Raw genomic sequence first — 27076 nt, 5'->3', positions numbered from 1 at the left:
TTTCTTCCACTGCATTACATCTTCTCTCCTTAAGTCTTTAAGTTTGCTTAAGCACGGAAGTATTTTAGCTAAAGTGGGCAACCTAATGAACCGGTATAGAATACTTCCTCTTACTTGCTCACCACCTCAAAAGATAGTACTGTCAAATATTCCATGCATACAAGCCACAAAACTTCTTTAGATAGTTTTTTTTACTTCTCTTTCATCACCAACAGGTAACTCAAGAAGAATACTTTTAAAGTACTCAGATTCAATCACTAACCTTTTACTTACATCTGTCACTAAAGTAACATATGATGGAACTTTAAAAAGAATCAATTTGACTCCACACTTCTACAAATAGTCCAAGATAACAAATACACTCCTCAAAGAAATGAGATTAAATCAATAAAAAATAGCGACTAACCGATAATTTTTTCTTTTTCTACCCTGTGGAATAACATTACAAGTACTGAAAGCTACAATTTTAACTTTCTCTTGTAGAATTTATGAACATGATGCTGGCCGGATGATGTGAATTAGGTGGATGCGGACATAATTATACAATTAAGATACATTAAAAGAGCTCTCAAATTCATAAAGGAAAGGACAGAAGCAAAACTAAAGCACAAAAATATTTTCCAGTTATCACTTCCAGATGTTAGCTTCTTAACTGTAACCAAGTTTAGACAGAGGCTGTAACTAAATTAGACTGGTGTTAGAGGTAATGTGTTACAGCTTTCAAAACAAAATAGTCTTTATTTTCATATACCATCTTTGTACCAATGTAACTGAACCCACAAGGCGTAGAAGTATTGTCTTAGTGATCCTACACTAGGATGGTTTAACCTTGTCTATCTTATTTTGCACTCAGGTCTGGAATAACAATGTCAACGCAAGTTTTACTAGGTTTAACTGCACCCCTCTACATTTTGATTGCATTATCTTGCACCTCATTCTAAAGACAACCTTTAGAAAATACTACATGTGAAGACCTATTAGAAAATGCAGTTTCTAAGATAGGACAGGAACATCAGCAAAACTATTTCACTGCTAGAATAGTACACTATGATTATGAAAACAGACTAAACTAAATCTACTTTTTTTACTTTGCAGTTCCAAATGATATTGCCAGTTCATTAGCAACTGAAAGGACTAACTCTTAACTTTAAAAGTAACATACTGAGTCCCAAAAAAGATTAACTCAACATGCTTGTCTGACTCCCGAGTACAATGTCAGGTATCAAAAAAGCATTACGACAAACATGCATGATACTTTCCTCTAACTTCCAGCAATCTGCAGATCAGATGTTCTATGAATCAGAGGTTTTTTTGGTTTTTTGCATTAATAGCCTGAAAAGAGCTGTCCTTAAAAAAGTCCACATAATAAACCTTTAACATCCACTATCTCACAGGCCATGTCAATGTCAAATGACATTTTCTTTTTCTTTTCTTTTTTTTTTTTTCCATAAAGTAGAGAGATTACTATCCCAGGATACTCACTGTCCACACCACAATGATTTTACACATGGGTAAATAATTTTTACCCATGTGTCAATAATTTTTACCCATGTGTTAATAAATGTACATGCATAACCCACTTCATTTGCCCCAGAAACCAAAACTAACAGCAAAGTGGGTAAGGAAACGTGTAGGTAATCACTCTTGCCAGACAAGATGTGTAAAACAGTTGAAGCCACTATCATTATCAAACTCTGTATCATACTTCCTATATTATTTACTTTTTTCAAGTCTTCTTTAATGTCATGTATTACTCAAATGCACAGTTAATGTTTTAAGCAAATGGAAAACATAGTAAGAGCTGTCAGTGAAAGCAATTGCATTCATATTCATTTTTCCTTGTACCATATATGAAGAAACTATCTTCATCAATTATTAGAATAATATAATACCTAGGCAGTGCTTCCATTCTGCTGGCATTTCTAAATATCAGAAACATGAAACAAGATGAAATGAAGTGCAACAGCAAAATATCCCCACCCTCTCCTAAAAAACTACATAATCAATTTCATGTAAGATAGGATTACTTTTCTTACCTTCAGCCATTTGTCAACACACTTGGCATGGAACTCATGATTACAGGGTAAGACTCTAAGTAGCTGCCTTGATTCAAAATCACACATGCACACCACACATCTAAAAAAGACAATGAAGTTCAAATGTATTTGCTATGTAAGAACAACAAATTGCAATTCCATACAAAACCTTACAGGCATGATTGCAACACAGTAGCTATTTTACTCCTTCAGTAGCTACAGTGATCAACATCGGACAATGGAAACTGAGAATTGACTCTGTCGGGTTTTACGGGTGTTATGTGGGTTTTTTTCTATTTACTGTGCTTTCACTTCATAAAGCAAGTATTCTTGTTCTGATCTAGCTGTGACTGCACGTCAAAGATATTAAAATCAAGCCACCTAAATTATGGATCTTTGAAAGAGACCAATATACTTACAATGTCTGCTCTGACTGGTGATTGTTTGGATTGAACCTGTAGGATGGAAGCTGCTCAATGTCTGCTTTTGTTAATCCCCGTGGTTTGGCTTCTCCCAGACGTTCTGCCAAATTCAGCAGTGCCTGCAAAACATGGAAACTAGACATTTAAAAATTCACTAATCAAACAGGCTCTGGCTCCATTAGTGTTGGGGACTACTATCATCTCTCACTACCCCAGCTGCTAGCAAAAAACACCCTTCTATCAAAAAATGTTTAGAACTTTAGTTCTCCCATAAAATACAATCTCCTTGGAAAGTCTTTTAGAACTTAACCATCTTTGTAATTATGTAAGACATCATCTCTGGGATTTCAAAACCCACTTCCCAAGGACCCAATTTCCATTTAGTCCTATGTCCACATGCACAGCTCAGTAATTACCTTCTGAGAGATCGCCTCACCCTTAATTAATAGTGTTGGTAACCAGAAAAAAATTGTCAACTAATTTATTTCATAAGAATATGTGAATTTGGTCTTGTGAGAGAAACCATGAATTTAATGGGACAGTTTACGATTCCCACTAGATGTCTTGGGCTAATTGAATTAAAATATGGAGATTTTTATCCTCAATCTGGAAAACAAATACACATCATCAAACTTCAAGCCCTTTTTTGGCTGCTAATTTTTATGTCAATTTTCTGTAAGACAACGATTCCAACTAAAATGCTTTCATGTATATAATATGCAATCTGTCATGTATTTAACTCAAACTCCTTCATGAGGGGCCTAGGAAACAATGTCAGCGTGACAGAGAATCAGTGCACGGAAAAGATCCTATGAAAGCTGCAAATGGTGTCGATTTCTTTACACTACTGAACCTAGGGCCCAAATTCTCAGAAGACATTGCTTCTTCTAAACCACCACAGAAGTTATTACAGAAGTGCTCATTGTTAAATTGAAGACGTGCAAATACACAGAGATCTTAATGGGAGCACGGGCAAAGGGATGCAAAAAACAGGGTTAATGATGACTAACTCAAGAGAAATCAAATGGAATCCATTTACTTCAGAACCAGCAAAGAAAAAACAATTGGAACAGCCCCATAATTATGTAGGATATTTAAGAGGCCTCTGCATCTTTAGATATGAATTATTATCGCCTCCAGAGGGCAAGAAGAAAAGCCAGTAAGGCAATTTTAAAAACATTACATTTAGATTAATTAATCCTATGACATTAAAACTATTCTAAAAGTTACACTCATAAAACCAGTAACTTACCCTTTTCTTTTGAAAGTACTTCATTCCTGTTTGGTATTTAAAATCAATTAAGTTTTGAAAGGAGAAGAATAGCATGGAGAACATAAAAGTTGAACAATTTAATGATTACTAGCCTGGAAAGGTGATTCTGGGAAAGAGCAATAGACAAGAAAGAAAGCTAAACACTTCTAATATCCAGTATTACAAACAAAATTTGAAAAGGCCATTTCTGGATTCTGTCTTCACAGTCACTACATTTATGTGAAAGGCAAAAACACGATTAAAAGCAAAATACAATAAAATTTTATCTATTGCTTGAGCTAATATCTGTTCTTTAAATGTAGATGTAGTTCACACACCAACCTCATAGTTTTCTACCTCTCCATCTTCCACATCCAACTCAAAGCTGAAAGCTGGTCCAACTGCTGGTGGCACTGGGAGCATTGATCTACCATGAGAGCAAACAAGGACAAGGTTCAGCATCTTGCTGAAGGAAAGCACAGAAACATCCGGCATAGGTAAAATAACCTTTCTGATGCCTCTCAAATCAACATGTTCTCAGAACTGGCAAAAATGTTATATTCGAAGTCAAGAACAGACATCTGAAGTGAAAGAGTCACAGGAAAATGTTTTTTCTGCTACTTTCTGATATTGGGAGTGCTGACTTTTTAAGTGCATGTGCATTTCACTTGGTACTTTTAGCCAAGATCAGCTTTATTACAAAAACTAATCTCTTAATTATCACAGACTATGGAGACCTAAAACTGATTAAAAAATGACATTCTGGTTTAAAATAAATTTATTTCTTTAAGTGGATAAAAGACCCTCAAAGAGGAATGCTAAGTTCATTTAGATCTCCAACACAGAAGTCTTGTAATTTCTGCAAGCCTAAAATACACAGTGAAGATAAATAGGATTTGCTACTGGACAAACTTCTATCCTGAAGGCAAGCACAAATTCACTTTCTCATGTACTGTGATGTTCATAAAAACAGATTCCTTTTAGACCGAGAGAGCAGAGGGATGTGTTTCTGGTTGTATGCTCAGTAAGTTTTTTACCCCCCAAGGTAGTGCAATGGGTCAAAACTTCATCCACATAGAAATCACAAATTCAAAGCACTAATATAGTAGAATGAGGAATTACTGTGCCACATCATGTCCTCAATGAATAGGCAAGAAGCTACGACATTACTCTCAGACTGCAAGATGAAAAGTTGAACAGCTTTGCTGAATCAGATTTCTGGTGCCATTTTCATGCCACCTCTGACATTGTGCAGAGAATATACAGATCTGGTGTCAGTGCTTGATTATTTCCTTGTCAATGTCACCTCTGCCACCAGAAGCTTAATCTTTGTTTTCCAAATATTTAATTCTTACTTCCAATACAGAACACAGAAGACTAACACATCTCATGTGATAGACCCAAACTCTCCCAGAGAGTCTACAGGTAATTCATAAATTTTAATTGTCCCACATATTTTCCAGAAACAGCGAGGAAGAAAAGAAGTGTAACAGCTGTTACAGAGTAGCACTTTAGCCAATAAAGAGTAACACAGCACAGAAGTTCCCATTCTTGTGTTTTATAATTAAGAACCAAACCAAATAGATTTTTTCTGTAAGTGAAGACTACAACTTGATCCTACAGGGTAACTATGCCTCTGTAAGAGTATCACAGAACTATGATTTAAAAATCTGTTGAAGATTTTATCAAGAGTTCAGAAACAAGAGGCTACTGTATCTCAAAATACCTACAAAACTACACTGGACAAAAACTGTTCACTTGTATTTTTCCTTGCTCAGTGGTGTAGGTTATTATGGCGTAGGTTATAGACTGGAAAGTGTACACAGAAATGGAAGTTTTCTTCTGAGACAGGTGAAATATATCTGGTTTCTGGCAGTCCAGTCATAAAAAGTGCCAAGATGCTTGCTGACTTCTTAATAGCCTACATGGAAGCAAATGTACTTTTCACTTACAGCACATAAGGTAATAGGCTGGGATGGTAAGGGTGTGGTGGTATTGGCTGCTGGGATCGGTATCTGCTGCGCCCTGTGAGTCTTCGAGGCATAAAAGGTGGGTAAGGCTGCAAGAAAGAAGAAAATAAGCTTCAACTGAAACTTATGAAACTGGAACTTGTGTCCTGTTCTGGGCTCCCCAGCACAAGACAGACATGGACATACTGGAGAGAGTCCAACAAAGGGTCACTAAGATGGGACTGGAGCATCTCATGTGTGCGAAAAGGCTGAGACAGCTGAGCCTGTTCAGCCTGGAGAAGAGAAGGCTTGGGGATCCTACAAATGTATATAAATACCTGAAGGGAGGGTGCAAAGAAGACAGAGCCAGGCTCTTTTCAGTGGTGCCCAGTGGCAGGACCAGAGACATTGAGCACAGACTGAAACACAGGAGGCTCCATCTGAACATGAGGAAATACCTCTTTATTCTGACGGTGACTGAGCACTGGCACAGGTTGCCTAGGGAGATGGTGGCGCTTTGCTTCCTGGAGATACTCAAAAGCTGGCAGGACATAGTCCTGGACACTCAGTTTTAGGTGGGCCTGCTTGACCAGATGACCTCCCTTCCAAACTTATCCAGTCTGTGAGACAACATTTTCTATTCTTAATCTCTACGCTCAATAACGAAATCCACTTTGATTAATGCATTATTTAAAAAATCCTGCCTCTGCTAAAATCCAAAATAATCTCAGTCTCAATTTGAAATTACTATTCCCATCTACAATAAACAGTCATACCAATTCATGTGAAAAAGAGGCAATATATAACAGAAATCCTTACAAGTTCTTGTGTGTTTAGTCTACAGTCAGTACAGTTTGGGAAACAGGACATGAATTGCTGACCCTCTTGTAAATATAAAAGGCTCAGGTGCTATTATACAGGCCTGTGCATAAGTAGTTGAGTAAAGAAGCCCTTAAAAACGCTCTAAAAACGAGAATTAAAAAAACCATCTCTTTAAAAAATCGCTAACTCTTAAGCAGTGGTATATATTTACATTTAGGCTTAAATGCTTTAAGCTTTTCAGGTGTATGTGGAAGGTTTAATCAGTACAATTTCTGCAGCTGGACCACACATAGACACTCAAGCCCAAAGATTCAGTGCATTCGTTCCACGATAGATCAGGCACTTTTTGTCATCTCTTACTGAAACGCTTTCGTATTTTCTACAAGTGAAATTCATGTATCCCTACTGAATTCATATTTGAGGGCCTTAAGATTCTTTTTTTTAAACAAAAAACGCTCTAAGCCTTTTCTAACATGTTTTTCTTCTCACATATTTGAAATTTGAAAGCACAAGTGCCCAACACTGCTAATAACTAACCTAAAATCCCCTAATTTTACAATGGGAACATTATAATTAGGTAGCCATGGTCATACATAAAATTAACATACGAATATAAGCACAACACAAAAGAGCCAGGCTCCTTTTGGTTGAACTTTCAAACTAGACGTATCAAATATTAATTTTATTGCTTTGTGAATTTTGCAATCCAATAACATAATTAGACGCTGTTGTGTTCACTGAATGAAAAAGAATCAGGAATGCAGCAATTCCATTCTAATGTTAATTGAAAAAAAGCTTTATAAAGATTCAGTATTACTTTATAAAAGGTCACATGGTTACTTGTAATGTCTCCATTCTACTCCTTAGCAATAAAAAACACAGAGCCGAAGCATCAGAGAGGATAAATGCTACAATCTGCAGACAATGGTATTATGTTCCCTAACTACTTTAACAATCAAACCTAAAAATGAAGGAAGTCTGACTCCAAGCAAAACATGTATGATTAGACTAATTCATCTAAGAAGCATACTAAATAAAATACAAGCAGCTTACGGAAGTTTACAAGTGTCCTGGACTCCAAAGTATCTCACAGTGCCTGAAAACTTCATTGAAAATCTGTACACCTTTAGTTTAGAAGTAAGTTGATCACTTTTTGAAATGGTGGGCATTTACTTGAACCTTTACAGAAACTGCACAAGCATTTGACTAGGTTCTGTGATTTCAAGGAGAATAATTAAAGACAAGATATCTGTATATTCCACAGCTGCAGGGCCTAAAATTTAATTCTTATTGTAAATTTAATAACAATATTCCCCTAAAACCACTGACGATGCACATGTCAAACAATAAAAAATTCCAGCACCTATACTTGGGGTCCAGCTATTTCCCCCAGCATCACACAGACAGGACAGGGGGTGTTTTGTTTTTTTTTAAAAAAAGTGACCCACACAGAACAACCACCACCACAACAACAACAACAACAACAAAACCCTGAACCATTTCAGGACTAGTATAATTGCAGATTGAAATACAAGACAAAGATCCTAGAAGTAGCACCACTGGACACACCATAAAAGCACACGAATCAACTAAATTCAACACAGACTTTATCCTGCACCACTTCTAATTTTATTTTGTGCTGCTGCAGTCAATCCCCTGAAAGCAGACTTAAATCAAGCTTTGTAACATGGCTATCTTTATAATATATGGTATGGTCTAAATTATGGAAGCACTCTACAACTGCTTAAATAGAAGAACTGTTTTTAAAGCATTCTGGCTTTCCTGAGCTGTGGAAACTCAGCATATGATGAAGAATTAACTAAAAGTGACTACAGTTTTTCTAAACTGTACTCATTACTGCAATATGTCAATTGTATATTCATATAGATATATTCATATCTGCAATATGTCATTCCTGCAAATGCCCTATGTGACAACATGGAAAGTTTTCTAAGTAAATGCTGCTGCACTCTGTAGATAACATTAATGGAAATAATTTGCTGATGTCATCAAACTACCCTTAACTCAATTAACACAAGCTTAAAGAAAACAACACAGTATGCAGCTATTCCAATAATGGAATATGATTGCAAAAGTGTGACTTTTCAACAAAACGTACTATAGAATAAAGATCAAGAAAGTTAATGCAGTACGAAAGAGAATGTAGTACAGAAAACAATACTTACTACCCCAAATGACACCTCCTGGTGTAATGGATCATGGGCTAAGAATTGAAGAGGAGCTGAGGGAGGCAACGTTGGCGGATGGGCTGAGGGAGGGTATGTAAAACCTCCTACAGGAAGATGTTCTCCAAGCAATTCTACGTCATTTTCTATCCTTTGAAGTGGCTACAAGAAAAACAGAGATAGCCTTTGTTGCAATAATAGAGACGAAATTTTTTCCCCAATAAAAAACTGCAATCCCAGCTGTACATTCTGTGCTGCCATGATCAATTTTATAGTAACTCTGTGAACAATTCCTAGGTCATTAACACTACCCAAAAAAGCAAAGACAACACTACACATTTGATATAAATTCACCTTTTCCAGCTAGCCATGCTTATAGACCAGGAATTTATGCGATTTAGGAAATATAGGAGTGGCTGTAATTTCCTGTATCTTGCATTTTTCAGGACAAATATTTGTTCTCCTTGCCAGGCTGCTCTCACTGTATAACTATGCGAGAGAAAAAAATAAACAACCATAGACAAGAACTGAAATTGTGCCAGAAAAACTGAAAAGTGTAGGGGAATCATGGTGCTTCCAGTAGATGAAACTGATAATGATATCCAGAAAGCAAGCAGATGCTTTCCTAGGAGGGTCATGCAAGCAGTCCTGAGATTTCAGGAGCATTAAGATTCCAAGATTAGTTTTGTTGTCAAATCTATTTGACAACAAAGTCTACGACTATTTGTAGTCAAATCTATTACATCAGTCAGATCCAAAAGTGCCCCAGAAACAACGAAGAATTCTCACAGGTTCATAAATAAACCTTTTTGTTATTGACACTGAATTCCACTATTTCAAGAAATTCAGCTAAGAAAGCCACCTTGTGGAACCAAAGGAATATTCTGTTTTCCTGTTAACAGAACAAGTAAGATATCCTTAAGCCACTTTTTGGCAGAGGTGAAAGCTGACAGGCAAACCTAGCTAAAAACCTAAGTAAGCAACTCAAGCTAAAACCTGAGTCCATGCATTTTCTAAAGCTAAGTCTCGTAAAGATTTCTATCACAAAAACCCACTTTGTTAGAATGAGGGAAACTGTTCTCCCACCACTGTAATGAAGTGATTACAATCCTATTCACACCGGAGACATGGCATGAAGAAGTCTCAGCAGCGTTTGCAACAATAAAACTATATTCTATTTCTGTGTTACTGAAATATCTGCGTCTTCTACTCAGCGGAGCAAACAAGTAGACAAGTACTCAGATAACCACACAGAAAGAGTGGTAGGCCAGAACTGTAAACCTCCCCTTTTTTCAGGGTCACATTTTCCAATGTTTGCATAGTTCGTTTCACTAAGCCAAACCTGCTTAAACAACATCATCAGTAACTTTCGTAAGTGTAAAGAAAATGTCCAAGGAAAAGGACTTGTCATTTAAAAATTAATAGAATCAAGATTACAAAAGAAGCATCTAATAAAAGCACTTTGTGCTTTTTTCTCTGCTAAGGTTTTCTCTAAGATGCCTACTATGCTCACACAACCTCCTCTGGATTCTATTCTGCTTCCTGGGAAAGAAATACCTGATGGTAAAGGAAATACCCATCTTTCTGAGAGAAGTAAAAGCCTATGGAGAAACAGTACAGCCAATGAAAACTTTAGTGAAACACTGAACTCCAGAAGTATTTTTTCATCTTCATGCCAAGCGATTACAATTTGAAAGAAAATCCTTGTTTCCTCAATCAGGTTATCAGTACTATGTGCCCATCCAGCCCACCAGTTCTGCTGAGAGTGGGGTAAGAAGCATTACTTACCGACCGTGACTGCTGTGCTTGGAAAGGAACAAATTGTCCGGGAGGAGGTAAGTGAGGAGGGTGGTGTGTAGAGATATGAGGAGGATGCAAAAGGAATGGGTCACTAGAAATGAGGGGTGGAAATGCTGCATATGGTACAGGTAGGTGCTGAACTGAGCACGCCTGAAGCATCTGAAATAAAATGAAAACAATACTTTTTTGTAGCACAAACATTCCCTACATAATGTTCCATATTCTATGTATTTATTATAGAAAGATATAATTGTAACAGAACAGTTCTTTAGCCTTGTTGAAAAAGCCTCCAAAATACACGTAAATAATAATTCATTCAAATACCTAAGGAACAGTGATTACTACAGAACAGGCTCTAGGAAGCAGCAGCGTGTGACATCTGTTAGGTGCTCATGAGGGCACCAGGAGTCTGGATTTTCAATACTCCAGGATTAGACAGGCTCCTAAGTGATGAGCAAATACAGTTATCTTAGTTATTTTATTTTTCCCACATTTCATCCTCAAAATAACACACCAAAGCAATGGTCTTGCAATCACTTTAAGCTCTAGATGCAGCTGAGGGATTCAGCTGTCAGACTTCCTAAAGACCTCTGTTGCCTCATATACTATGAATAATTCATACAGTCTGCTCCGTTTTGCACTTCTGAGTGAGTCCTATGCTCTAAAAGCAGCTCCCTAGAGACAGATAGTACAGGAAATAGTTCTTTTTCTCTCCTCCTTTAAATTCCTGACACAAAAGCAACTTTGGGCACTAATCTTTGAACAATAAAATGATGAAGGCACTGCAGGGTAAAAGGAATGTGCTTTGTGGCATTGTTCAGTTTTACTTCCACCTTTACATATAGAAGAAAATGGAACCGGCATTCTCTTTTTTGTTGTGCTTTGATCCAATATGAGACTGTCAGGCATTTCTTTTACACTTTTAACAATTACGAGACCATTCAATTAAGATATTAATTATCAAATCTTGAAAAGAACGATTATCTAGTTTTGATCTCTCACCTTTTCTATTAGTTCTTATTAGCATACATTTACATACTGACTATAATAGCATAAAATGGTAAAAGGAATTAGATTTCAGTAGTGGAGGTGAAACTACCATCTCAATTTGCTATGATCATGTCCAAACATAAACCTCCAAATGCACGAAAACATTAGTAGATTAACTTGATCCAACTACTATTTTTAATTTAAATGCTGACTATTCTTTTCCCTTAGTTACTATATAATTTTTCCAAAAAACAACATAAACAAGTGTTTCTATGGTTATAATACATTTCTATTGCATTTTACTAAATTAAAAATTGTCCTCTGAAACAGCTGAAGGTAAATTTGCAGGTAGAACATCTCACGGTCTTCTTCAAAACATGAGATTCTTTGGTAAACACTGAAATAGGATTCTGTGTGGTGAAGATTACTATAGCTCCTATATATGTTTGGAAATGTTTTATTTGTGCTATGCCCATGTTACATTTTAAAGTTAGAGCAAATGAGGCCACACTAACTTCCAAGCAGTAAGAAATGAAAAATACCTGTTTATTCATTCAAGCTTTTAAAAAAGTTCTTCAGTTTGGACATATCCTAGAATGACCTGTGTTGGAAGGCACCTTAAAAAATAATTTTGTTCCAAACCCCCTGCCATGGCTAGGGACATCTTTCACTAGACCAGGCTGCTCCAAGCTTCATCCAACCTGGCCTGGAACACTTTCAGGGATGTGGCATACATCACTTTCCCGGGCAACCTGTTCCAGTGCCTCAGCACCTTAACAGTGCAGATTTTTTTTCCTGATTTCTAATTTAAACCTACTGCTTTTCAGTTTGAAGCCCCATCTTGTTCTGTCACTACATGCCTTTGTAAAAGATCTCTGTCCACCATTCTTGCAGGCTCCTTCAAAGTACTGGAATTAGCGTATCCCAAAGCCTTCTTTTTTTCAGGCTGAATAAACCAAATTCTCTCAGCCTTTCTTTTTTAAGAGAGGTGCTCTCTCCCTCTGATCATCTTGGTGTCCCTCCTCTGGACTCACTCCAGCAGTTCCATGTCCTTCCTGTGCTGGGACCCCAGAGCTGGATGCAGGGTTCCAGCTGGGGTCTCACCAGAGCAGAGCAGAGGGGCAGAATCCCCTCCCTCCCCTGCTGCCCACGCTGCTTTGGATGCAGCCCGGGACACGTTTGGCTTTCTGGGCTGGGAGTGCCCATGGCTGGGTCATGTCCACCTCTCACCCACCAGCACCCCTAAGTCTTCTCACAGGGCTGCTCTCCATCTGTTCATCCCCAGCCTGTGTTGGCACAACCCAGGTGCAGCATTTTGTGTCTGGTCTTGTTAAACCACATGAGATTTCATGTGGGCCCATTTCTCAAGCTTGTCCATGTCCCTCTGGATGCCATTTTGCCCTTCGAAGAACTTTTAATACTGATGAGGGTCTTTAATAAACGGCATTTGTTTACTTCATAGTTACATATGCAGTGAGAGAGACAAATATTGTTAAAATAACAAAAGGAAACTGGGAAGTTCACAGATGAAGCTGGTGAGCAAGGTGATATGCTCAAGGGAGGGCATGGGCTACCTTTGAGATGCATTCTTATAGTCTGGAGAAATTGGCCAACAGGAACTATTTAAAATTCAAAGACAAATGTGAAGTCTGGCACTCTGAGACTAACTGGTTGCAGTGAGATTTGCAGAAAAAACCCTGCGGTTGTGGTGGACATGTACACAATACCCATAGTGTACTTAGTCAAAAAGGTCTATGGTATGCTGGGCAGAATGGCTAAGAAAGCAACTGGTAAAACCAGTAAAGTGATTCTGCCCCTCCATTCAGAAACTGTGACATTAATCTTAAGTCCTGGGCCCAGTGTTGGGTGTCCCAGTGCCAAACAGAGACAATGACAACACGATGACCAGGTTTTGGCGAAAGTCATGATGAACACTGACTTGGAGAAAACTGAATAAACGCGGTGGCAGCACTAGACTTGCTTTCCTTTAAAAAAACTAAGCAAAAACCTTACTCTGTGTCTAACTACTTCCTGAGAGTGGATAGGAAGAATCCAAGTCCTCCTCAAGAAACAAAGTGAAAGAGCACAAGGACCAATGGGACCAAGATGCAACAAAGAAAACTCAAGCAGACATACAGAGGAAATTCTTCATCCCAAGGACAGTTAAACATTGCAGCAGAAGCTTAGAGGCATTGCAAAATCTCCATAATTGGAAGTTGGTACTACAGCAGGTGACCACCAGACAACCTCCAGAGTTCCCTCTTAACTTAAAATTATTCCTCAATTTTGTGCTTTAACAGAAGAAAGCATGAAGTCTGCCTGCTCATGCTACAGAAACTTAACTGTTTATATTCACTTGTACTGGATCTATTCTTTCAACACACTTGATTAACTGTTGCACATTCAAAACAAAAACCTTTCCTTTTTATAGGAGCTTTACTCCTGTTTCTATTAAAAGGACAATCACATTGTCGAATTACAAAACATTTTATGAATTGCACAGATAATATATCTATTCAAAGCATAGGGTAACATTATTAGTAACTGTTGGATGGATCTTCCTAAGCCCCAATACAATTTCAGGTTTTTCTCTGTTGTTCCTTAGGAACAACAATTCCTTGCTGAATTTACTATGTAAGTATTGTTCCAGTTTCTGGGTACTTATTCTGAGATTGCTTTGTTCCACTAACACCAATAAACAGAAAACAGCCATCTCTCATGCTGCCTCAGGGATACACACCAGCTTATGTAACAGATTTTCAAAAATCTGACAAGTAAGGGGAACTGATTCTCACAAATACTCCAGACTAGCCAGCAGCATGCTGCAGACCTTGTTGGCTCTCAGGAGGACAAACAGCACCAGGCTGATAAATGCAAATTACCTTTATTCTTCGATGGGCAGCCTAAAGAAATAGATAGATCATATCAAGGGTTTGTTTCAGTGCCACATTGGCTTATTCATGTCACAGAATGCACTACAGGAAAAGCAAAGTTACACACTGCTGGCAGAGACCAACATTAAACCAATATCAGAAGTGTTCACTAGATGCTGCATATAGTACTGTGTATTACATTATAGATTTATACTAGAAAAACAGATTGAAGCTGCTGCAGTTAGAGAGACCCACTTACTGGGGGAGGCACACTGCAAACTGGAAGGTGCTGGCCACTGAAAACCACTGAGCACCCTGGGACCTGCTGCGTGCTGCAGGCTGGAATGTGCTGGCCTGTGCAAAGTGGTATCCCATGTGGAGCCACAGTTGTCACTGTATATGAAACAGGAACTGTGCCCTGATGGATCTGCAGCAAAAGGAAAAGAAAATGGATTTAATAACTGCAAATTCTTAACACTGTTGTACAGCATAGTAAGATAACAAGCTTTTACTTACAGATCAGAAAAATAATATATACATAAAGAAAGTGTAAAAGGCGGCACATGGTGGTAATTTCTGTTCGCTAAAATGCTTTTATCAATGGAATGTCATTTATTGATCAGAATTTCTGGGCAAGAGGGATCTCTCAGCTTAACATGTTAAAACTTCAGTGGCAACATAGTCACTCAGAAGCACATCAGACTACTAAGCCTGTCTACTCTCCCTTCTCTCCCCCAGGTTAAATTCTTATGAAATAAGAAGGTAGTAACTCCCACATAAAAGCTCTACAAGCAGTTCAAGAATTTTTTCATTTCTGAAGGGACTGGTTCAATATTAACTCAAGATACTTGTATCTTTAAACAACAAAACTATTTTCCAGATTTTCCTTCTTCTGAAGAGACCGCTCTCGTGATTCACTTTCAGGTCAGAATTTAATCTAAATTTCTAATTTAAGTAACAGAACAGCTAGCTAGAAAGCTGAGAAGGAAAAGTTAACATGACTAATAGGCAGAAGACCCTAACTATTCAGATTCATATTAGGAAACCATGTAACACAATTTTCTAATTAGTGGCAATCCCTAAAATTTAATCATCAAATCAAGATCCAAAGGTATTCTGGACCTAGAAACCATGTGGGATTTTTGGTTGTTTGTTTAAAAATTTATTGTTAGTTTTATTTTGTTTGATTTTTTAACACTGAGCAATCTTTTAACAGTTTCATGCTCTAATACAACTAAAAAGGATTAAGAGTCAAGCAGCACAGATTAATTGAAACTAATTATTTCAAAGCTCTCTGTTCCATCATGATCAGCCAAAATAGAACCTTATTTAAAATAGAACAAGAACAGTTCCTCAGTAAAGTAAGAATGAGTCAAAGAGCTGAACTACCAAACTGGTAGTGTACAGACAGAAAAAGACACTAAAATAGAAGACAGATCACTGAATACAGGTTACAATCTCAAATATCAATACTAGACGGAGACCAGTCTTGGGAAAGACACTGAACGTGAACCAGTTCTGGCACTGTACAAAAGCTGGGCATAAGTGCAATGCTATATATGATCCTGGAATGTTTATTGACCACAGTAATAATAAAAAATGACTGCTCAAAATATTCTTGCCCCTGAATTGGAAAGTAGCACCATGAAAGACCTCAGTCAGTCTGGAAATATTGACATCTGATGACATATGGTGTTTGGTAGTGGGATGGAAAACTGTTCAGTCAGACTTGTCATGAGCTTACAACATAAAGCAAGGGCATTACCTGATCTCCAGCAGAACTGTCAAAAATGTGCGTTTGTGAGATTGCTAGAATGGTATTGGCTTCCATCCTTTCATTTGGTCCCAAATGCAAATACTTCCCCCTGCTGAGAACTGCTCTGAACAGTGACACGCCAGTGCTATGCAACGCACTGAGTGCAAACCAGCTTAGAGCACAGATGTTACAGCTGCGTTCTGTGCACACGCAGCTTCCCATGTGAACATCAGAATGCATGCCAGGTCTATTCATGGCTATGTAGCAACTAGTGTACTTGTGCTGTGGCCTGTTAATTTAGACAACAACAAAGGTTACCTCAACAGGATCACAGAATCATTTAGGTGGGAAAAGACCCCTAAGTTCATCAAGTCCAACCATTAATCCAGCACTCTTACCCCTAAATCACTCCTGTAATTGCCAACCTACATGTCTTTTAAATACCTCCAGGCATGGTGACTCCACCACTTCTGTGGGCAGCCAGTTTCAATGCGTGACAATTCTTTCAGAAATTTTTCCTAATATCCAGTCTGAACTATCCTTGTGCAGTTTGGTGCAATTTCTTCTAGTCCTGTCACTTGTTACTTGGGAAACCAATGCCCACCAGGTTACAACCTCCTTTCACGTAGTTTTACAGATTGGTAAAGCTGTCCCAGAGCCTCCTTTTCTCCAGACTAAACACATCCAGATCCCTCAGCCACTCCTCATACAATTTGTGCTACAGGCCCTTCACCAGTTCCATTGCTCTTCAAGGACATGTTCCACCAACGCTATGTCCTCCTTGTAGTGAGAGGCCCAAAACTTCTTTTACAGGTCCTCAGTTACAGAATTCTCTACAAAGTGCTGTCACAAAGATGAATTATTTACTCTCTGGACCAACTATGTACGTAATTTTTTCACATAATTTAAGGAGTTGATTAGGCCTGGAGGGTTAATTCAGTTATGCAACAAAACTACCATGCGTTCTGCTGCTATGTAGACAACCAACTATATGCATTGTGAATTCTGCCTCTAAATAATGCATTTTAACTATTTAATAACTCCTAAGCTGAGGTATTTCATGTGAAATAGAATACATAATTAATAAGTATCATAACACATTTTTATCGTGAGAAACTAGTTACAAAAGAAAATAATTCTATTTCAAAGGTTTGAGACAGAGACATAGAGAAATATGCCAATTCATGCATTGACAAATCGCTAAGTATTTTTAAAGTATATTTAAGTATTGAATTTTTAAGTATCAGTCGTCTTTTATTAAAAGTGTGAACTTCTTGGATATTTTTCATTGCCTGCTGCAATGCTTCATACATGTAATGCTCAACAAAAATCACCATTCTGTATGAAGTCAAATAGACTTTAGTGTTCTGTGACTTTCATTGTCAACTATGAGATGAGGTGAATTATTTGGTGAGGAAACATGAAAATGGTGAGAAAAACCCCCAAAATCAAACACCACATCTTGAACAGCCTCCTGTTTGTGGTCTAAAATTTTTACCTGATCATGAATGTCAACCATCACTGCATTCTGCTGTGGTGGGTGAGCAGCTGGGTGCAACATACGAGGAGATACATTCGGTGGGCGAAAGGCTCGAGGCTCTTCTATTGCTTGCTGCTGTCCATAGGAGAGATGGTGATAGTTTTCATCCTGGCTAATAGAATTATGTCTAGACAAACGATCTCTTCTTGTTCTCTGACGTCGAACAGGAGGACTGGAAATGCATTAAAAAAATTAGAGGTTACGTAAATGACAAATGCTTCTTCAAAACTAAAACCTCAAGAGAATCAAGTATCAAGGAATTTTTTAAACTGTGAAATTGTACTAGAACAAGTTTATTCGATTGGAATAAAAATTTTCACTGACAGAACTGCTAGAATCCTTACAAATGGCACTTTTTTCAGTATGGAAATGCTTAACAGAGCATAGCTTAATTCTGTTTGGGAAACCAAGAGAAGAACTCCTATGTAAATATTACCTTGATAAAAAAATGACACTTGGATTGCCACAGTAGTGCTCAAAAGTCAAGACAGCAGTCTTCATGATATTCCTATGCCTTTATTCTATCTAGGCAAAAATCCTTCATTAAATGATCACAGATTTCCCCAGGGTCTTTGTTTCAACCACACCACAGAACGACTGTTCGCTTAGCGACAGCAGACAAAGCAGTAGATTTCTTTGAAGAAATAAATTAATTTCAGCTCTCACATGTTCACTACATAACTGAGTGCATTCTAAATTCTCTCCAGAAGATCCCAGGAAATTATGATTGTGGCATTGTTTCTTTTTCAGAGTGGAGAACTTCTGTAGACAGATTTACACCAGAGCATATACCTCATTTGATCAACTGACCTACAGATGTAGGATTTGATTATGTATTGTTATATAATTGTGTGTATGTTCTGACCAGAGCTTCAACTACCTTCAGCCAAAACTTCTAGACATCAGAGACCATTGGCTCAGGTTCAGCACTCAGAAAATTATGAACACAAATGTGCTAAACTCACTTTGAGAGGTTTTGAACAAGTCACTTCTCATTTATTTGGAAGGGGAAAGCACTGAAAACACAAAATGATCTTGCAGTACTTTCAGCATATGCCTTCCAATCTCCACAGCACACTAAAGTTACAGATCCCAGAAGCAACAGAAAATTAAAGCTACGTGGGGTGAAATGGTTTCCCATTTATGAAACACGATAAAGGACCCAAACTGCAGAGAAGAGACAAAAAAGATCTGTGATCATTATTAGAACATGTCCTCTCTAACACTGCATGGAACAGAACTTCTATTACCAAATAAAAAGCAAGTAAACCTGCAAATTGTTGGCGAATCCAGATACTTCTCAGGTTGAGTCCAACTTTTGTGCTGCACGAAACAGACATACTCAGGGAAAGTGAGCCCACATCACCAGCGACCCGGTGCTACTGTGAGTATATGACACAATGTCTCAAGCCACTATTCTTCTACCCGACCTCACAGAGATTTCATGACATTACTGCCATTCTTAGAACTGAAACAAATAGTAATTCTCAACAGGTCAGACAGAAGGCATAAGGCCAGGCTGTAACACAGCAAAGAAAAAACAAAATAATTTAAAAATGCATAGCCACCTTTATTTTTATAAACTACCAGGCAGAACATTCAAGCTGTGTTTTCTTCTAACACCGAGAACCTAAACTTCAGTTCTTACTAATGTGTTTTGTCTTAAATCCAGTTTTCTTTCTTGAAGTTTTTGCTGCACTCTCTATTGCTTTATTACTAATATGATACAACTGCTACATTCTTCTTAGGTAAAACTGGAATATATAGCTTCTAATCACAGAACTAGTAATGCAGAAGATGTTCTACTGTTTGGAGTAACCAGGTCATTTTAAATTTGCTGTTTTATGCTATGAAACAGAAATGGTCTGAATATTTTAACACAAAAATGCCTATGTGAGGATTTTTCTTTGGAAAAGCTCCAAAAACAGACAAAAGTTACAAAAGACAGCACCAGCACTTCAGAAGAACAGAAATTCTCTTAACTGCCACCAGCACTTGGACAAAGTAGCTTCTTAGACAAGGTAGTTCTCATAAAACTAGTCTTGCCTCTGTCTTGGTTAAAAGGCCTGGTTTTACTTTTCTATAAACCCAGAATTACGAAAAAGCCAATAAAGGCCGGCAAAACTTCTGGAATGTCTTTTTAAATGAATGAAGAAGTATCATTCTATGGTAAAATGCAAAGCTGGATTTTTTTTCCTGTACGGAATTAAAAACGTACCATCCTTTCAGTCAGCAAAATTCAGAGCTTTATCAGTTTCTGAATTATTGAAAATTAATTCAAAAAAATTGTCAAGACATGGGTCTAAACTATTATTAAACTTCAGCAATGTATTTATGCTTGAAGTCTTTAAAAACAGCCACAAAAAAATCCTCTGTTACTACATGCACAGTATAAACATAGTAAATGCCAGGTTAAAACAAAGAGACAGGATGAAAGTGGTGAAAAAATTGCAGGAATTCCTACCCTCAGGTAAGAACAGCCATCAAAAGATATCCAAAACTGCAGAGTTAGTGTGTGCAGATCTTAGTATTTCTAACAAGGGTGATTTCTTTGCAGTAAGACATTCTTGAATCCCTTTAGTTCAGAATTACATTCAAGACAAGGAGGAAAGGAAGCACAGATGAAAGGTAAGGCACAGCAATGGTACAGATCCCCCCATTCCACAATGGCTGATAAAGATAAGTTGGAATGGCCTTCTCTGTTTCACATAGGCATGCATCATGCTTCTACATTCATAATTTATCTGTGCTATTATATAAAGTATCTAGGCAAAATCTTTCTGCAAATTCACACCAGAAGGTTATCTTTATTAATGCAGTATTTATTTGCTTACAATGCATCAGAATAAAAAAACACAACAAATTAGGGCATTCTTGTGTTAGGCACAGTACAAAATCCTTGATACCAAGAGGTATGGTATAAAATAGTAAGGCAGGTAATGAAAAAAAACATCTAGGTAATACAAAAAGTCAAGACAGATCGTCCTGACCAACAGGAATCAACTGGTAGAATGAAAGATTTAATGCTGATTACATTGGGGCACTGATGTCCATAGCAGACAAAGGTTTTGCCTGCACTGGCTCTAGCCTGTTTCCTTGAGCTCAATGACTATTTTCAGCTGGAGTGCACCTTTCATCTTATTTTAACCTGGAAACCTGATGAACTCAATCAATCCATAATGAGAAAACAAAGCAGGGAAATAAAAAAATTTGCTTCAAAAGCATAGGCATAACCTCACCTAAAGCATTAATAACAGATGCACTCATAATGACCTTAAGGAATCAAGATTTTGATCAATGAGAATGGCTAATAGTTCTGGAATGCCTTCAGAGCACTTTTAAGACTCGGAAATACTCCTGCAAAACAAGAAACATGTATGGTATTGTTCTCCCTAAAAATCCTGGTTCTAGACGAAGAAATTAGGTACCATGTATTCTGGAACTGACCTGGAGCTAGCTCAAATGCAACATTGCACCCAAGCCTAAAAAATGCCTTGACTCAAGTGCAGGGAAACAAAGTATTGACACATTCAAATGTCTCTCATTAGAGCAAAAACTTGTGTTATTACCCAGGAGTAGGCGAGCTGCCCTAGAAAGAGTAATGTTTTCGCACATAAAACTGCAGCCGACCTAACAGCTCCTGTCAGACTGAAGATGGCTTTGCAATGAGGTGTCTCCCTGTTTGCAAACGACTTCCTTGCAAAAGCCACAGGCTTACTACGTCGGTAGCACTTGACTGCATCTGAATGTAAAGACACTTGTCCCATGCACATTCACCCCTTACACATTTCCATTCTTTTCCTCCATCCCACAGTATATCCAAACTGTCTAGATTCTGCTATCTAACATTTAGCTTGTTATGCACACTGTTTAACTCCGCAGGTGTTAATGAACACTGCAAAGAAATTTGTGTAAGCTGACTGGACACCAAACAAAAATGACTGAATGCACGTATTTTAGGCATCTCAGTTCAAACCGTTTGAGGTCAAAATAATTTTGTGGGCTAAATGCCCCTAAAAAAGCATCCTTGTACCAAACTATATGAAAGGTCTGATTTTCTGTCTTCACAACATCACTTTTAAGTTCACAATTTAACCTCTTTCTTAAGTCTGACAAGCTGCATTGAGAGCTGGATATTTTACATACCATTGAATAAAAGCTTTCAAATTCATCAAGTTGAAGCAAAGATACAAAACTAGCATGCTCTAAACTCTCTTGCTTCAAAATTACTGGCTAATCATTGTTGACAAATTTGATTTAGAGAATCTGCACAAAACTAGCTAAATATATCTTAAGCCTAAATTTCATATTAATGGAAAAAGATAGACACTTTTTTTTTCAAGTACAAACCAAGAGAAAACATTTCTTAGAAGCAAGCAGAGACAGTGTGTTTTAACTTGCATAAGATGACTTAGTATTTTTGAGGCAGAATGTGAGGCAATGAAAGCTTCTAGTTTGGACAATTTGTTTAAATAGAATAGCAAAAAAATCTGTGGATTTATGTTTTGCTAGAGTATCATCCATCCAGGCCCCAGTTCCAATCTCTCTCTTTCATGACCACTGGAACTTTTTCCAAAATTTCTGCTTTGAGAAGTTAATGAGCCACAAGGTAAAACCAGTATGAAAAATCTAATTACTATTACATGTGAATCACTCAGCTCAACAAATATTTGACACTCATCTCCCCCAGCTGGTATATCTCACCTTTATTTTGATTGGTTTTAAGTACAAAAATAATTGTGACTGTAATGAAAATGATGGTATTACATGAGTAATTCTTAACACCTTTAAAAGTACCCTGGAAAGATTTTTTTGTTGCACTTTTCTACGTGCTTTTTGCCTCAGTGCAGAGTAATAGAGAATTAGGTTCATAATGAAACATGTTTGGAACACTTTTCCTCAAGCTGACTTTTCACGTAAATTACAAGATGATACACAAGCCTGAATTACTTTCAGTAACTTTTTAGTCACAACTGCATTATTTTACAGCTCAAAGGAAATGTTAACATGTTTACCATGTGTAATCTAGCCAGTGCTACCCAAAACACACCTTCTTTGAGCTAAAATCAGAAAGAACAAGAACTTGTTTCCCGAGCTACACAGCTTGCTTACCTCCTCCTGTTTCGTGCGGGTGTGTTGCATCGTTCCCCTGAGAAGTGGTGTTGGTTGGGTCGAGCCAAAGGAGGTTGCCTATTTGATGTCATCTCCCATGGTCGCATTGGTGGTGATGGGGCTGGTGATGCTGCTGTGTAGTCAAAGACTGAATGGGAAAGGCGTTGTCTCTTGGGACTAGGACTGTCTTCGCTCTACGCCAGTGCAAAGAAAACAAAAACAAAACAAAAACAAAACCCACCTCCAGATGAGTGATTTACAATCCATACTTAAGTATTGCTTTGCACCTAGCATTAGGAGCGACTCACTGAAGACTGAAGCCTTAAACACCATGAAAGTATTCATCTTTATATTGCGTTTATGAAGGCGAATTTTTAATGGTTCCCTAATCCCTGGAAGAATTACTACTTAAATTATACTTTAGCAGCACTAAAATACAAAAATTCCAACATCCATGCAAAATCAATATCAGAAAAGAGAAATATGAAGAAAATAAGGCATCGCCTATTTTACATTCCTCCTGCCTTAGCACTTACAGGCTACAAAAGCATGGGAAGATGTATAAACACAGTCTTCACAGCTAATGGAATCTGTACCAGTCAGTAAGCAGCTGCCACACAGAGCCTGCTCTCTGCATTGCATCCCCCTCCTATCAGGTCTGTACTTAGCTAATCAGACATTTGCTCTGTACTGCAGCCTATTTTAATTCTGCTAGCTCAGCACAGAGACACTTCATCCTCCTAGTTATTCGTGTCATGATAACCATTCATACACATAACGTGAAACAAAAAAATCAATCTCTGGTTAAGTCTGTCTACTTCATTAAAATTCCACAAGGTTTACATAGTGCCTGAAGTTTCCAGTACTCGTGACGTGAAGGTCATCCGCCTCCACGCAGTATTTTCTCATTGGTTATGAACACAACTACTTTTCACTGTGCGTCCATGCTATCCAACAATTTAACGGAGCTGTCATTCTTCTCAGAAGTTCCCACCAATGCCTATGAAGCCAGCAGCAAATGCAAAAAACATCCCTCCCCTCCACCCCACTATTCCACAAAAATTAAAACATCATGCTGTTAATAGGCATGACAACTGAAAATACAGAAAAGTACACATCCTAATTCAGAGATCACCATCTGAACAAACAAGAACTAAAAACACATGAACTACCACTGGAATCATCCTTGAGTTCAAGCATACTGTGAACTTCTCTGATGGAATTCCTAATGCAAGAAAACTTGTAGTATTTAGCTGCCCTCCAGCTTGTCCAGTCACTCCACCACTTCCTTTTCAGTCCACCACAGCACTGTTTCAACTACATTTGCATGTAATTGCAGATAGCTGAGGCACAGATAGCTGAGGCACTTGTCTGCCTGTGAGCCTGTCTGGCTCTGTGTTCCAGAACCGTATTCTCCCCCTAGACTGGGTCTCACTTCAGACTTAACAGTAGACTATGGACCTCTCCTGGCTCTTAGCTTTACAGGAGCATTTTATTTTCTGAACTCTATTAAGTTGCTTCTTGGTAGGTTTCCATCAACATACAGTTTGTCCTCCGGGTATTTTTTCTCTCTTTGACTTGTGGCCATTTCTTACAAAATTTTAGAGCTTTCAGTCTCTTGCTTTCAAATACTGTAACACAGATTGTAGTTTTTCCCTACTGTATCTTACCCAAAATAGCTTTCTTAGGGAACCAGCCTGATAATGCTTGCATCTGTTTGTTTCTCAATCTCTTTTGAACTCCTTAACCAAGTGCACTTTAATTTTTTAGAGAGAAATAGGTCAAAAGGCAGGTATACACCTGTTGGTTCATGACAGTAGATGTCCAGGTGACTCCTCAGAAGGCTGCTTGCCCTGAGAAGCTCAACACCAAAAAAACTGGAAGAGATACCCAGTAGGTGCCTTGAGAGTACAGCTTCTGTGAAAACACATATTTTATTAGATTTCAGAGAACACTGCCAAAGGACAAATCTTAAAGGAACTACGCTATAAGAATCAGAGAAGGATGATTTGTGGCCCAGTTTTTTACACCATGATGACTAAGCCAATTCAAAGACGAAGGTAAAAAAACATGCTGGTAAATTAGGTATGCTGAGATTTTATGAGTGCAAAGGAAAATGTCAAATGGAAGAAGGAAAAAAGTGTATTTAGTGAAGCTGGCAGAAAACAAAACCTTGAAAGAATACAATAACCACTCCTGTCCTAATACACTCCTGTCCTATACATGCCTTTGGCTGGGGATCTCCCACTGCTACTGCCCTAATTTAAATGTGACACTCTTCCCAAGCTTAACACGACTGCCCTATAGAAAGCAGTCTACTTTGGAAAAACAGTCCTTCTATTATTATTATCATTATTGTTATTATTATTATTTTCCTTTTCCATCAAGAGTGAATCACTTCAGAGGCTAGAGATGCAAACTGCTAAGTAGCCTGCCTTCCTCATGCTTCCAGATTACTGAGTCACTAATATTTCAAATTCCCCAAGTGCTAACTGCCCTCTCTAGTAAGCAACAGTAATTTTACTCAAAATTGTTTCCATTAGAGAGAAAATAAAGGTAAAATAATGTTTTGGAACTACATGTACAGAGATTTAAAATGTAATTGTGTCTTTTTCCGTACTGAAAAAGAAGTAACCTAAAGCTAAGTTCAATTTATTTTCAAACTGATGTTGTAAAAATCCCAAATAAAACCTAATTAATTGAAGACTTGATGTTTTGTTTTAGTTTTTATTAATCATGTGGTAATTGTATCAAGATAATATTAGCATGCAGAAAAGTACAGGGAGTTAATAAGAGACACATATCCTGTATAATTTTGTTTTCCTGTAATTTTCAATCTGAATGTGGAAAACTATATACTGACAGTATCTTTTTTCAGTCTATTATTATTGGTCATTAAGTTCAGTAGTTTATTTGTGTAATACGATACTTTTGACAATGACAGGAGTTCTCCAAATCCCAAATCACTCTCATTGTTTCTTGTTACAACTCAAAATATTTTCTGGGACTACTGCTACTTTTTCCAGCCATATGCTAGGTGTTTTTCTCATGTCCAACATGCAACAAGAACAGACTGGATGGCAGTTATCAAGAACACTCCACTTAGCTTTTAACTAACAAGATAAACACACTGCCCTTCTTTAAAAAACACTGAAACAAAAGAGCTCGATGATCAGGAATGCAGATTACTTTGTATTTAAAGGAAGCTGCATCAGGACAAAGTCATTAAATTGTTACTAGTAAAAGAAGCAGCATGTGCCAGGCCACTAAAACCTACAATCTCATCCATAAAATTCAGTATTTCACTGACATTCCCAGAAGTTATCATTTCACTGACATGCCTAGTATAGTTTTGTCTCATTCTCATCTGTGTACCCGTTAACTCTCTAAACGGTAATAAAAAAGGTGAATAAAGGTGAATAAAGGTGAATAAAGGTGAATAAAGGTGAATAAAGGTGAATAAAGGTGAATAAAGGTGAATAAAGGTGAATAAAGGTGAATAAAGGTGAATAAAGGTGAATAAAGGTGAATAAAGGTGAATAAAGGTGAATAAAGGTGAATAAAGGTGAATAAAGGTGAATAAAGGTGAATAAAGGTGAATAAAGGTGAATAAAGGTGAATAAAGGTGAATAAAGGTGAATAAAGGTGAATAAAGGTGAATAAAGGTGAATAAAGGTGAATAAAGGTGAATAAAGGTGAATAAAGGTGAATAAAGGTGAATAAAGGTGAATAAAGGTGAATAAAGGTGAATAAAGGTGAATAAAGGTGAATAAAGGGTATGCCTGTTTGTAAAACACCCTTTAGAAGAAGTGTTTGTTCTACTTCTGCCTATGTTTCTTGTAGAAATGTTTTATCTGAAAGCTTTTCCATTTTATTTGGAAAAAACTAGGTATTTTCATTAAGACAACACCCTTTGAGGTGATTCTTTTCCACTGTCCTTTTCCCATAAAATTATAAATACTGCAGTCACACACTGATTATTAACCATTACAGAGGGGAATTGTTACCAAACCAATTCCTGCAAATATCTGAAAATCACTTTCCTCTGCAACTCCCTATATATTTCCACTTAATGGTCCTGTGAAACACAAGAAATTACTCCATAACTTCCATTTCAGATTCAGAGAATAAACTACATCTATCCTGCAGCCCACAGAAGATCTGTATCTTAAAAGTAAACGAATACCTCAGGAGTATATGCTCATGCACAGCCATAGAAGGTTTACACAAGGACAATCTGATGGGCATACCCTATAAAACCCTACCAGGCTGACCAGAAATCACCAGCTGCATGCTTCCTCTTCATGAGTGCATACTGAAAAGGAAATTATTTTCCCC

General features: G+C 37.6%; 1 protein-coding gene across 3 annotated transcripts in view; it reads right to left on the bottom strand.

The window, feature by feature from the left end:
* The window catches only part of RNF38 (ring finger protein 38), a 104683-nt gene that overhangs the window by 5771 nt on the left and 71836 nt on the right, over window positions 1-27076 (bottom strand). For all 3 annotated transcript variants that reach the window (XM_088157183.1, XM_014887115.2, XM_088157184.1), the window contains 9 exons: window positions 22739-22932; window positions 17585-17798; window positions 14590-14757; window positions 10456-10626; window positions 8668-8829; window positions 5663-5769; window positions 4053-4137; window positions 2456-2577; window positions 2037-2136 (listed from right to left, as the gene is read on the bottom strand). In XM_088157183.1, the coding sequence (XP_088013309.1) occupies window positions 2037-2136; window positions 2456-2577; window positions 4053-4137; window positions 5663-5769; window positions 8668-8829; window positions 10456-10626; window positions 14590-14757; window positions 17585-17798; window positions 22739-22932 (1323 nt within the window). The remainder of the gene's footprint in view (window positions 1-2036; window positions 2137-2455; window positions 2578-4052; window positions 4138-5662; window positions 5770-8667; window positions 8830-10455; window positions 10627-14589; window positions 14758-17584; window positions 17799-22738; window positions 22933-27076) is intronic.

Source organism: Sturnus vulgaris, chromosome Z (genome assembly GCF_052056855.1).
Source record: "Sturnus vulgaris isolate bStuVul1 chromosome Z, bStuVul1.hap1, whole genome shotgun sequence".
NCBI lineage: Eukaryota > Metazoa > Chordata > Aves > Passeriformes > Sturnidae > Sturnus > Sturnus vulgaris.
Note: the sequence above shows the minus strand (reverse complement) of the source record. Positions and strands in the feature narration are given on the sequence as shown.